This window comes from Tachypleus tridentatus, chromosome 10 (assembly GCF_004210375.1).
Source record: "Tachypleus tridentatus isolate NWPU-2018 chromosome 10, ASM421037v1, whole genome shotgun sequence".
Classification (NCBI taxonomy): Eukaryota; Metazoa; Arthropoda; class Merostomata; order Xiphosura; family Limulidae; genus Tachypleus; species Tachypleus tridentatus.
In genome coordinates this window covers 147,556,770-147,569,327 of record NC_134834.1, presented here as the reverse complement: position 1 = coordinate 147,569,327, position 12,558 = coordinate 147,556,770, and the positions used below count along the sequence as shown (strand labels likewise).

Genomic DNA, 12,558 nt, shown 5'->3' with positions numbered 1-12,558 from the left:
ACAGCTAAATCCATGTATCTTTAACTTAAACTCGGGATTTAACGGGAGGTAATAAACTTTAGTCGCCATTTAAAGTTAGAATGAGAAATAAATAATGTGATAATGAACTGTCCTCTAATAGATTATGACTTATATTCACGTGATAACATTTACCCTTCAAAGTTTTTTTACCCGTGAATTGTTGGTGACAAAAACTGTTTCAGTCATTACTGCGTCTGTTGTGTCCCAGCTGGCCTAATGAGATCTGGTTTTGGAAGAAAGGACTCGGCGGTTCTGGTTATATTGACATTTTGTTATAGCATTCCTCTTTACTTTTAAGCTTAAGTTTGTATGACTTCCAGAACTACTGGCTGTTTTGACTATTTTCAAAGGGAATGGTAAAGTGAAAATGTTGAGATGTATTTTAATTCTGGTTGTTATCGAGGGCAAAAGCCCCTCAGTGGTGCAGTGGTGGGCACAATACAGATAGCCCTTTGTGTAGCTTTGTGTTTAACTTCAAACAAACAAAATCAAGGACAAAACGACGTAATGGGCTATGTGTACTGTGCCCACCACTAGTAACGAAACCCGATTTTTATCGGTGTGAGCCCTTACCGCTGAACCAATGAGGAGCGAAAAAGAATAAGGAAGAGGTAAGTAAACTATAAAAGTAACAAAATGTTTTATTTGTACCTAAGGTGATAACATACGGACTTTATTAAGTGCCCGTTTCTAAACGTGATACTTCGTTACCACAGTGTTATGTTATCTTTTCTCTGTATTATCTTATAAAACAGTTAATAATAATTTTTAAATATTATAAAGCAGAAATGTACGGTTGGTTATGTTTATAAAAAGAACATATTTTAGTATATCGATATTTATTTAATGCCATCCGTTAACTGTTTCAAGAGAAACAAAATACTTTCAGCCGTCTTTTCAACGTCCTATTCGACGTAAAATTGCCTCGAGTTAACCAGTTCTTTGAAACAGCAGGTATATTTCTGCACACAAGTGAAGTTAGAACACAGTCTAAATGACGCCAAACTTAGCATGTTAGGGTTTGGTTGTTTCACTAACATTCTTTTAAATTCAAATTTTGATTATTCATACCGCAAACGTTTCGTTTCGTACTCACGGTTTCAAATGTTTTACGAATATTGAGGCATACGGTTAGAAAGAGTTCAGAAATGCTTTTCAGGTACATCCTAATCTCATTCTGCTATCTCCTGTCTTAACCCGTATCATTACATATTCAGTAACGAAAGTTGTTCGCTCGAGATGGGGGTGTTGGACATTAAGACTGAAACTGTTGATGCTAGAAATTACAGTCATTATGTATTCACGAAATACTTATCTTCTTACGGTTGTTTACTGTAAGAATATACGAAATGTTTGAAAATTGCAGTTACCAGAAGGTTAAATGCTTTTATAAACGCGCACGCAGTTACATTTTTCCGGTATAAATTTATGAATCAGTGACGACTGGTGTGTGTGTTACCATCCTGTTTTTGTTTTAATCAACCTATATGCAATAACTTGCAATTTTCAGCCATTATAGTGCGTACGTTTTTGAATAATGGCTCACTGACATGCAAAAACGAAACGACGTTAAATGCACGCGAAGAAACAAAATCGCGTTTCCACGCGAATAAAATTGGACGTCGCCATGATTTAGGTAAATGTTTGGGAAAGAAAACCACGCGAAGTGCTGAGGTATATTTGCTTTTGGCAATTTAAATGTTGTACGATTAGCGCGGTGTACTTTATGGCAATAATTTAAGTTTCACGTTGCTTATAAATGATGTGTCAGCAATAAAAGAATAGTCACAATTACACAGGAATAAACTTGTCAATATTCCTATTACTACAGTTTAACAAAGTAACTTCGGTACTTTATCGTATATATTTCTTTAGTATACGTGTAATTCTGAACAGGATACGGTTGTCGGTATTGCGAATTAATCACGCTTGTTAACTAGATATAAAGCCGCTAATTTGGTGGATAAAAACTTAAATAAAACTTGTTAACATTCTTGAGAATATTTCCTTCCCTAGAACATGAGAGTATGCCAGTTGCTGAGGCTATGCATTAGAGGCATAAAACTGGTTTATTATTAAGTTTATTAAGGTTAGTAGCCGTAATGCAAAATATTCAGAGGTCCACTTTTGTTTGTTCGTTTTTAAGCACAAAGCTGCACAGTGGGTTTTCTGTGCTCTGACCACCACGCGTATCGAAACCCGGATTCTAGCGTTGTAAGACCGCAGATATATCGCCATGCCACTGGGAGAGTAGCAGACGGTCCAGTCGTTATGCTGTTGTCCACAGAAAAAAACAAAAATTTTGGTTTTATTATAATAGGCGTTACCAAAACCAAACTAGCGTCAGTGGACCGTGAAATACTTTTCCTTAAATGTGATCTTGTAAAAATAAAAGTGTAACGTCTTGACGTCAGAATAAAGTTATTAAAAGCAATGCAAAAAAACATATCACGTCATCAGCGTGTTGCTCAAACGTTACAATATTAAAACTGAACTATTAAAAACAGAAGCGTGGCTGTCGTGATTTTCTAAAACACTAACTGGAAATTCGGGGTACTATCAAATAGATTCGGGGCACGAGTCCCGAGTGTCAGTGTCTAGCGAACCCTCTTATAAAAAACAAGACCAAAAAGTATAGTCACACCTTCTGAACTGATTTTTAAACATTAATACATCAAAATTCAAATTACTGATATTAGCTCTGACAAGAGATCCCTTGTTTCACAATAAACTGGTTCAGGTTTTGTTTTATTCAGTAGTGAAAAAACTCGTGAACAGTTAAACATTAGAGTCGTTTATTTTAATTCGTTCTTTTATATAGTAATATAGACAGCACTTTGTACCACAGGTTGCTCAAATATGGTTTAATATTTTCATGAATATTACACTTTGACTACACTAGGGTTTTACAAGTATTCACCAGGCATTTCAAACGCTATGGTTATTATTAACAGCAGTCGTTTCACTATTAAGACTCCACGGAATGACAACTAAGTAGTGTGGAAGCTCCACCTATCGACAACTATGAAGCTTGCTCTTTTTAGCTAGTGTGGAATATGAATATTGTGCATTGATTCGGATCACGTATAGGTTTTCTTAGGAATTCGGTTAAGAAGATGTCACCTCAGGCCACAAAATCAAAACCCAAACTAACTTGTAGGAGGTGACGTCACGAAGGTATTCTTTTATTACTGTGATAAAATATTTCTTTTCTCGAATTAATATTTTTGTAGTTATCGGTGTAAAGATAGGGATCAGTCAAACTTCGTTATAGTTATAGCTGTGTAAGAAACGAAAAGAAAAAAAGATCGAAGTAATATTTATGCAAATTGTGGTCATTTGGAAAATTAAAGTAAGAATAAATATCGAGTAAACAGCTGGTTTTGGATTTACTCTGTTTTCTACCTTCAAAGTATAGTACTTTATTCACACTCAATAATAATTCTGTTCTGAGGATACCTGTGATTATGACGTCACCGTCGCTGAGTAGAGAAAACGTGGCAGGTAAATGAAAGGAGGTTAAATACTGCATTTGTTTCACTCACTTTGGCCAGTTAATGTTCCCTTTTCGTTTCTCCTTTTTAGGGAATGGTCAGTCTTTATTGGCTGGAGCTCTTACGTCTTCCCGGCAGCTGCTCTCCCTCTACCATTTTCCGTCAGAGCCGTTTCACGATCCCAAGTTTATGATTATTACTGGCATTATAAGGGTATAATCTTTATAGACCAGTTTTGGGGATGTATTTTATAAATCACAGCTGTCAGGTTTTTAGACCTTTTTTTTTAAAGACTCGGTGTAACATTTTTCGTATTCATAAAAGAGTCTAGTGTTGTTCCTGAGCGTCCAGCGCATAACCGCAGATACATAAAAAATAACAGATTATCATGTTCAAAATGGTCCCAAATGACAAAATTATAGAGTGAGCATGAACATTAATATTGTGTTTCTGTAATTACACAAGTGAAGAAGGATATGTGGAATGCAGGAGGGCTCGCCTAGCAGAACTGCACTGAAGATTGGGAAATAGAAGACAAAAAAAAGAAAAAAAGGGAGAAAATATGAAAGGTCAAACAGGCACGGTTTTGCACCGTAATCATAAGTTTCAGTCATCTTCATTTGTTTCGTTTCTTCATCTTTCTTCATCATTTTGTTGCCCTGGCGCTCTGGAATCTTCTAGGTGGTGTGGTGGTAGCCTTAACGTATATTATTCACATGAACACTCGTATCTAACAACTTCACCTGTCTAAGGAACTTTTAAATTACATGACGTTCTTGAATGCTATCCCTCTTGTTAGACGTATCAGACACATACTTGAATGATATACCTTGATATTGTATAATTGTTTTCAAATGAGAAGCGGAGATTTAAGGAGTTGGGTAAAAGTACAAGAGAAAGACAGGTTTCTTTTGCACTCTACGTGATGTTAGAAAATCTAATAGTAAATAATAAGAGCTTAATAAAATTAGTAATTTCAGTTCATGTCTGTTTTCACTTATCGGCATCTAAGTATTACGTTGAGTAATTCTTTGAGTATTTAGTGTGTGTGTGTTTTCATGTAGCAAAGCCACATCGGGCTATCTGCTGAGTCCACCGAATTGAATAGAACCTCCTGATTTTAGCGTTGTAAATCCGTAGACTTACCTCTGTACTTGAGTATTTTGAGAAGTATTATTTTTATTGTACTAGTGGTAATCTTTATATATACCGACGACGATTAATTTTAATTGTATATTTTTTTATTTTGTTTGTTCAAGGGGGTTTAAAGTCTATCAGACTTTAGGTGAATATGGCATAACTACATAAACTACAATGTACTTTTATTATCCCTCGTTTAATTAATTTTAATTGTATATTTTTTTTATTTTGTTTGTTCAAGGGGGTTTAAAGTCTATCATACTTTAGGTGAATATGGTATAACTACATAAACTACAATGTACTTTTATTATCCCTCGTTTAATTAATTTTAATTGTATATTTTTTTATTTTGTTTGTTCAAGGGGGTTTAAAGTCTATCAGACTTTAGGTGAATATGGTATAACTTCATAAACTACAATGTACTTTTATTATCCCTCGTAGCAAAATTTTAAGAACGTTAAGATTTTGTGGAGAGAAACATTATTTTCTTTTAAAAATCAGCCATAATCTATTGTACAAACTTTTGATCTTTTTTTCAAATCACACTTGATCTGTTGCACAAGCTTTTGATCTTTTTTTCAAATCACACTTGATCTGTTGTACAAGCTTTTGATCTTTTTTTCTAATCACACTTGATCTGTTGTACAAGCTTTTGATCTTTTTTTCAAATCGCCGTTGATCAGTTGTACAAGCTTTTGGTCTTTTTAAAATAAACCATGATCTATTGTAAAAACCTTTTGTCTTTTTAAAATCAACAATTATCTATTGTACAAGCTTTTGATTTTTTGAAAAATCAATCATGATACATTTGTAAAGGGTTTTTTAAATCAACGATGATCTATTTTACAAGCTTTTGGTCTTTTTAAAATCGTTAGTGATCTATTGTGCAAGCTTCTGTTTTTTTTTAAATAAACCATGATCTATTGTACAACCTTTTGATCTTTTTTTTTAAATCAGCCACGATCCATTGTACAAGATTTTGGTCTTTTCTTAAATCAGCCATGATCTATTGTACAAACTTTTGATCTCTTTAAAATCACCCTTGATTTGTTGTACAAGCTTTTGGTTTTTTTTAAAATCACCCTTGATTTGTTGTACAAGCTTTTGATCTTTTTAAAATCACCCTTGATCTGTTGTACAAGTTTTTTATCTTTTTTTTAAATCACCCTTGATCTTGATCTATTGTACGAGCTTTTGGTCGTTTTAAAATCAACGATGATTTGAGTATAACTGATATGCCCATCTTAAACATAATCGTAATATTGCCAAACAAAATATTCACCTAAGCGTAATTTTGGCAGACCTGAAAATAAAAAATATACTCTTCCAATGGAACTGAGAGTGATGAACTGAAACATAAACATTATATTACTAAAAAAAACATCATCATTTAAATATCTCGTATATCTATATTTCGTAATAGTCCTTTGAAATATAAACAAGCCAAAAAGGCTATATTAAACGTATTCACTATACTACACAGAAAGATAATCACCATTTTAACCTAAGTATAATTTCAGTGGTTCTGAAAATTGATATTTAAAGCATAAATCCAATTGAAATTGACCCCAAAAATGACTATTTTTAACATTAATTGAAGTTTGGGTAACCCAAGTTAGACATTAATATTCTATTATTTCTTTATGGTTACTTTTATTAACAGTATTGAGTAGAATGTTGAAAATCTCTAATTGTATTGTATTTTAATCCATGTTTATTGTGATACTTGTATTTAAAAGAATTAGTTTTACATTGCTAACCTAGTATATGTATTTCGGTCTAACCTATATCTCCTAATCTGGCCGAACCTCCTGAGACATTATTGGAATTGCGGCCAAAAATATCGTTAACAGCGAGGATATCCAATTTATGAAACAATATATTCTAATATGTATAAATAAAATCGTAAGGTAATTATAAGTAATGAGCTTCATCCGAAGTTGGTATTAATTAGTGTTCCTAAAAGATTTGGGTCCAAATATAATAATGAAAACGCAGTTTGTGTAGGCTTAAAAATGACTGTTTTATTCCCTAACTCAATTACACATTAATTAACACGAAAAGTGTCGTTTGAAAAATACTTGTAGATCCAATCGACAATGGTTTTACTACCAAAGAAATAAATGAATCATGATATAGATATAACCTTTTGGAAACAAAATTACCCAAGGAAACAGTTTTTGCTTTTTCTCTCCATCTTTTGAAGCTCCGCAGTGGCACAGCAGTAAGTCTGTAGGCTTGTAACACTGAAAACCAAGTTTAGATAACACAGATAACTCATTGTGTGGCTTTTTGCTTAACAACCTACCAGCAAAGATTTTTTGAATAAGGCACAAAAATGTTAAAATTTCGACTCTTTGAAGGTTATGACTAGAACTATTTTCAACATTTCAAGGGTGTGGTTACTATCAGTCTTCTCAGAAGCATATGAAAATGTGTAATAATTAACAACATATTTGACCAAGTCTCTGTTTGCAATACGAGGTTTTGTCATTCCTTTCGTTATTATCTTTCGAATGTTTTATTTTTCCCTATAGCAACAGATTGTAAACCAGGTTCTTAAGATAAGTAGCATGGGTCTTGTGACGTTTTATTGCTTCTAAATCAAGATATGTTCTGTTGACGGAATGATGGGTGATGTAGTTGAGAAGATTCCGATTTTACACACTTTGGGTACCTCGTAAAATGCAGTCTGCGAAACAACAACAGCAACAACGAAAATAGAGATCGTCTGCTTTTATGCTGAAATACCCCGTCTTTTTTTTTTTTTATATAAACCAGATTACCACAAGCACTTAATCAAAACTGAAAAAATGTTATCACTATAAGATCTGCAGCAGAGCGACCTCTAGGGCAGGGACTAAGATTAATCTCATATTCTCCTGGAACAGCTACCACCTTGTTCTGATAAGATAGAACCAAATTCAGAGAAAGATGAAATCGTGTTTTTTGAAGGCCCCTTCTTTTGATGACCTGTACCTCACTGTTGACACTCAAACAGACCACTGCCTTCACGTAAAGAAGAAATATCGTGTAGACAGTATTTTCGTATAATTGGTGATTTCATTCATTTGACTTTTATAAGAAAATCAGAAGACAATGACAATACTTAAAATATCACTTAGTTTCTGAAAAACTAAGATAGTAAAAACCCTTGTGTTAGTTTTCCAAAGAGAGTTAGAAAAAGCATTTTTTTCCTCTATACATGTGAGTTTTAAACAGTTTGCATGCCCGTTTAAGTTTGTTTGTTTTTGGATTTCGTGCAAAGCTACACGATGGCTCTCTGTGTTAGCCGTCCCTAATTTAATAGTGTAACACTACCCACCGCCAACTCTTGGACTACTATTTTTCTAACGACTAGTGGGATTGGCCGTCACATTATAACACTCCCACGGCTGTTTGGTGTGACGGGGATTCGAACTCGCGACTCTCAGATTACGAGTCGAGTGCCTTAACCACCTGGTCATGCCGGGCCCACTAACTTAAGACTGCTTTAACTGTAGTGAAATGGTTAATTATTTGCATATTTTTTTAGAGGAAGAGATGATAATCTAGACAGTTCGTTTATCACAGTTTTGTTTACTTTATGAACTTACAATATTCCGCCATTGCTTTCACACTGTCATCACTTCTATCTCATCTTAAATCCTCTGTTCTTGGGTGAGCCATTTTCACCTGAATTGAAGGGCGTGTAGTTAAGTGTGTATGTAATATATCATAGTCACTGCCAACGTGATCGATACAGAACATTCGAATTACATAACACTCGTTAAAAGAGGGTCACAAACTGTAAAGTTATACTTCTACCACCCACACCCTGTACATATACAGTTTCTTTTATTCCACCCAGCCTTAGGAGACTAGACATAGTTTCACTCCGATGTTTTATCTTGCTCTTTCAAAAAAAAAACTGCACTCTTAAGATATGTTTGAAGGTCAAATGTCACATATATATTGCTGTGTAAACTTGATTTGTTTCGAATTTCGCGCAAAGCTACACGAGGACTATCTGCGTTATCCGTCTGTAATTTAATAGTGTAAGACTAGAGAGAAGGCAGCTAGTCACCAGCCACCGTCAACTTCTGGGCTACTACTATACCAATGAATAGTGAGTGGGGTTGACCGTTGCATTATGATGGTCCCAGGTCTGAAAGAGCGAACATATTTAGTGTGACAGGGATTCGAGCCCGCGACCCTTAGGTTGCAACTCATGTGCCCTAACCATTTCACCATGTCGAGCCCATGTGTAAACTAGTGGGAAGGGCTGAAAGAGCGAACGTATTTAGTGTGACAGGGATTCGAACCCGCGACCCCTAGATTGCAAGTCATGTGCCCTAACCATCTCACCATGCCGTGCCCAAGTGTAAACTAGTGGGAAGCCAGTGGTTTCTTAGTTGTTGTTTCTATGAAAGAACGTGCATCCAGCTAAAAACGCTGTTTCTTTCACTAGAGCAGTTTAAATTAATCTTTTAGTAATTTCTTTTTTTCTTTTGTCTATCCAAGTTTTGTGGGCGAGGCTTAATTTTGGAAGACAATGGTATATTATAGAGAAAACGGATATTGATGGAATTTTTTTCATTTACAGCCGGCTTGTCAGTCAGTTGAGACTCTCTCCAATTAACACAAAGGGTGTAAATATTCACGATAAACTTAACGCCGTCAAGAACAGCCCACATGTTGAGAGAACGACGTAAAAAACGTTAAAGTAAAAATGATGGTGTCAAGTGGAAACAATAGCGATTGATTTGTTTATCATTGGTTTACGGATCTCTTCTTAGATAACCAAAATTACCGTGGGCAGTTTCTGTTGTTGTGCTGCATAATTACTTGAATGTTATGTTGGACTTTTTTAAAAGGTCAAATACAATTTATGATTAATGAAAGAAAGTATCAGATTCTGCTACTCAATGTTACTTAAGCACAAACTTTATCTCTGGATTATTGAATCGATATAATTATTATTAAAGAGAATCGTTCTGAGACACTGCGTTTTCACGTTACCTGTATCCATCAAAAGCAGTAGTTTTTATGAGTAAATTTCAAATAGAATGTTAATTTACGTAACCTTTAATAACTGGTTAATAAAAATGGAAGATTATTTTTTTCCGGATTTTCGCACTGTTTGTCCATAATTTTGAATTGATAAACAAGAGGAAGGGCAGCTAATCATCAGCACCAACCGCCAACTCTTGGATTACTTATGCGTGACCAAACAGTGTGATTTCTCCTTCACTCCAATGAAACATCTATGCTTCCAAAGATCGTATTGCATTTTTGTCTGAGGAACGAGACGTGAACCAGATCTACAGGCCAACAGGCTAACCACTAGACTGCGCCTGGTCCAACTGCAGACTGTATGAAAGAGTCGCTGAGGGTAGGTGGAGGTAAAGTACATTGAAATATATGGACTGAATTTCTGTTGCCCCCCCACAGTGGCACAGCAGTATATCTACAGACTTACAACGCCAGAAACTGGGTTTCGATACCCGTGGTTTGCAGAACACAGATAACCCTTTTCGTAGCTTTGTGCTTTACTACAAACAAACAGAATTCCTATTATATTACAACAATGGATCATAGCTTTAATTGTACAAATTAATAAAGTCAAAATAACATCACGATAGATTTCTAGAGGTCGAACTAGTATTAACCACAACTTTTCATTACAAACCCATGGTTTAGAAAGACATGATATCCTAATTTCATTGGCAGAGTAAACATGATTGACGTAATCCAGAGTTCAGGAAAGAATGTTTGTTTGTTTTGAATTTCGCGCAAAGATACACGAGGGCTATCTGCACTGGCTGTCATCACCACCCATCGCCAACTGTTAGGCTTCTCTTTTACCAACGAATAATGGAATTTATCGTAACATTATAATGCTCCCACGGCATGTTTGGTGGGACGGGGTCAGGAAGGAAAGTAGCTATTGGTTTTTGTTTCAATTTGGCTCTAAATTCCTGTTTTGTCAAGGTAAAAAATATTTTCTCATATTCCATAACATTGGAATGCCATAACGTTGGAATAACATTGTTGTGTCTTGTTTGGAAGTGGAGTTTCTTGTTGTATCAGCTCTCATCAGGACAACTAAGTTGATCAGAGAGAATGTTATCTAACACATCTTAATATGAGTTTAAATGTTAGAGACACCTCGAGCTCCCCGCTAGTACAGCGGTATGTCTCCGGATTTACAACGCTAAAATTAGGGGTTCGATTCCCTCGGTGGGCTGAGCATATAGCCCTTTGTGGCTTTGCTATACGAAAAACACAGACAACTTGATGTCGGTTTTCTTTGTGCTGCATACTCGGCACTCGGGTTTTTATTGCCTTGCAGCGGAGTAAATTATGTTTTAAAACACTAATGTTTCTAGTAAATTAACGGACTTTATACAATGAAAATTTCAGAAGTGTGAACGCCACATCGTTTCGGTTAAGTCAATGATAGCTAATGCTATTAAAATTAACTTTATATATCGTAAGAATAAGACTGATTGATATTGGATTCATTATCCAACATGAATGAACACGCTTGAAATTATACTTTACACCAGCTGAAGTCCACTACTCTACAGTGATGAATCAAGTCTGACAGCCAATTTTTTAATTGTTAGAACAAACTCAAGTAAAGAATCCTTTGGACAAAGTTTCACAAATGATGTGTGTCCTTCAGAGATTTTACATCAGACCTAAATTTTCAGGTTCAAAACGTGATACCATCCAGACAAAATATTCAAATGGTAACATATATTAATATCATAATGAAATAAAAATAATTATTTCTTACTGTAATATTCATTAAGCTGCACAGGTTTCAGAAGAAATGAAACTCTACTGTTTGTAGTGGGCTCTTCACTGCCATTTTTAAACAATCGGAAGAATACAGTCGTCCATTAACAACTGTTAACTCTTTAGTTTATATCTCTAGTAGGCTCTTCACTGTTCTTTTTTAACAATCGGAAGAATAGTCGCCCATAACAACTGTTAACTCTTTAGTTTGTTATGTCTCTAGTAGGCTTTTCACTGTCCTTTTTTAACAATCGGAAGAATAGTCGTCCATAACAACAGTTAACTCTTTAGTTTGTTATCTCTCGAAATAATTATTAACATTCTATACGCAGAAATTAGATTTAGAAATCAATACACATGTATACACAAAAATATAATTTTCTGTCAGTGGATGAGAAACCAATAGTTTCGCTTACTGCTTTTACTATATAGATTTTGAGCTTATTCCAAAGTTTAGGCTCTCTTATGCACTTTGAAAAGAAAAAAACAAACAAACCAGTAGGCATAAGTTTGCATAAGAACACCTTACATAACATTCTAAAACAGTAAATTAAATATAAATTACAAAATTACTTAAGAAAAAGATAAACATTCTTTTGGGATTCCTGTGTAACTTAGGAGTTACACATGAGGAATATGTAAGTGACCCACAGTTACATTTATCATGGTACTTTCAAAACAACATCAACAAATGCCATTTCTACTATCTTGTTAGCGATGTTTTTGAAAAATTGATATTAGCCATCCCTAGCTTTCTTTCTTTTTTTATGAAAATGTTTTCTTTATTTTTGTTTATTTATCTTAATATATTGTTTCAATAGACATAGCAAGATTATATTTATAACCAAGTTCTGAGTACAGTGAGGTTCCAACTGTAATATTTTTGTTTATCTGTTGTTGGCTGCTAATTCTTGTTTCACCTTGTACTTAAAAGTTTATGAAGAAACACTTAATTTCTGTAAGAAAGCTAACTTTAAGGGGTAATGATAACATCGTTTACACTAGAATTATGATTTAAAATTACTACTATTTATTAATAGTATTTTAAAAGTGAATACTATGTTTGAAACTGTGTCACCTCAGTTAAATTGGTTGACACCATTGTTTTAATTTTTTT

At 34.5% G+C, this 12,558-nt stretch overlaps 1 protein-coding gene across 5 annotated transcripts in view; it reads left to right on the top strand.

The window, feature by feature from the left end:
* The window catches only part of LOC143230570 (uncharacterized), a 55,807-nt gene that overhangs the window by 4,297 nt on the left and 38,952 nt on the right, over positions 1-12,558 (top strand). For 2 of the 5 annotated variants that reach the window (XM_076464346.1, XM_076464348.1), the window contains exon 3: positions 3,607-5,412. The exons of the other annotated variants lie outside the window; for them this stretch is intronic. In XM_076464346.1, the coding sequence (XP_076320461.1) occupies positions 3,607-3,734 (128 nt within the window). In that variant the 3' untranslated portion in view covers positions 3,735-5,412. Of the gene's footprint in view, positions 1-3,606; positions 5,413-12,558 lie in introns of those variants that run through there. 5 annotated transcript variants of the gene reach the window in all.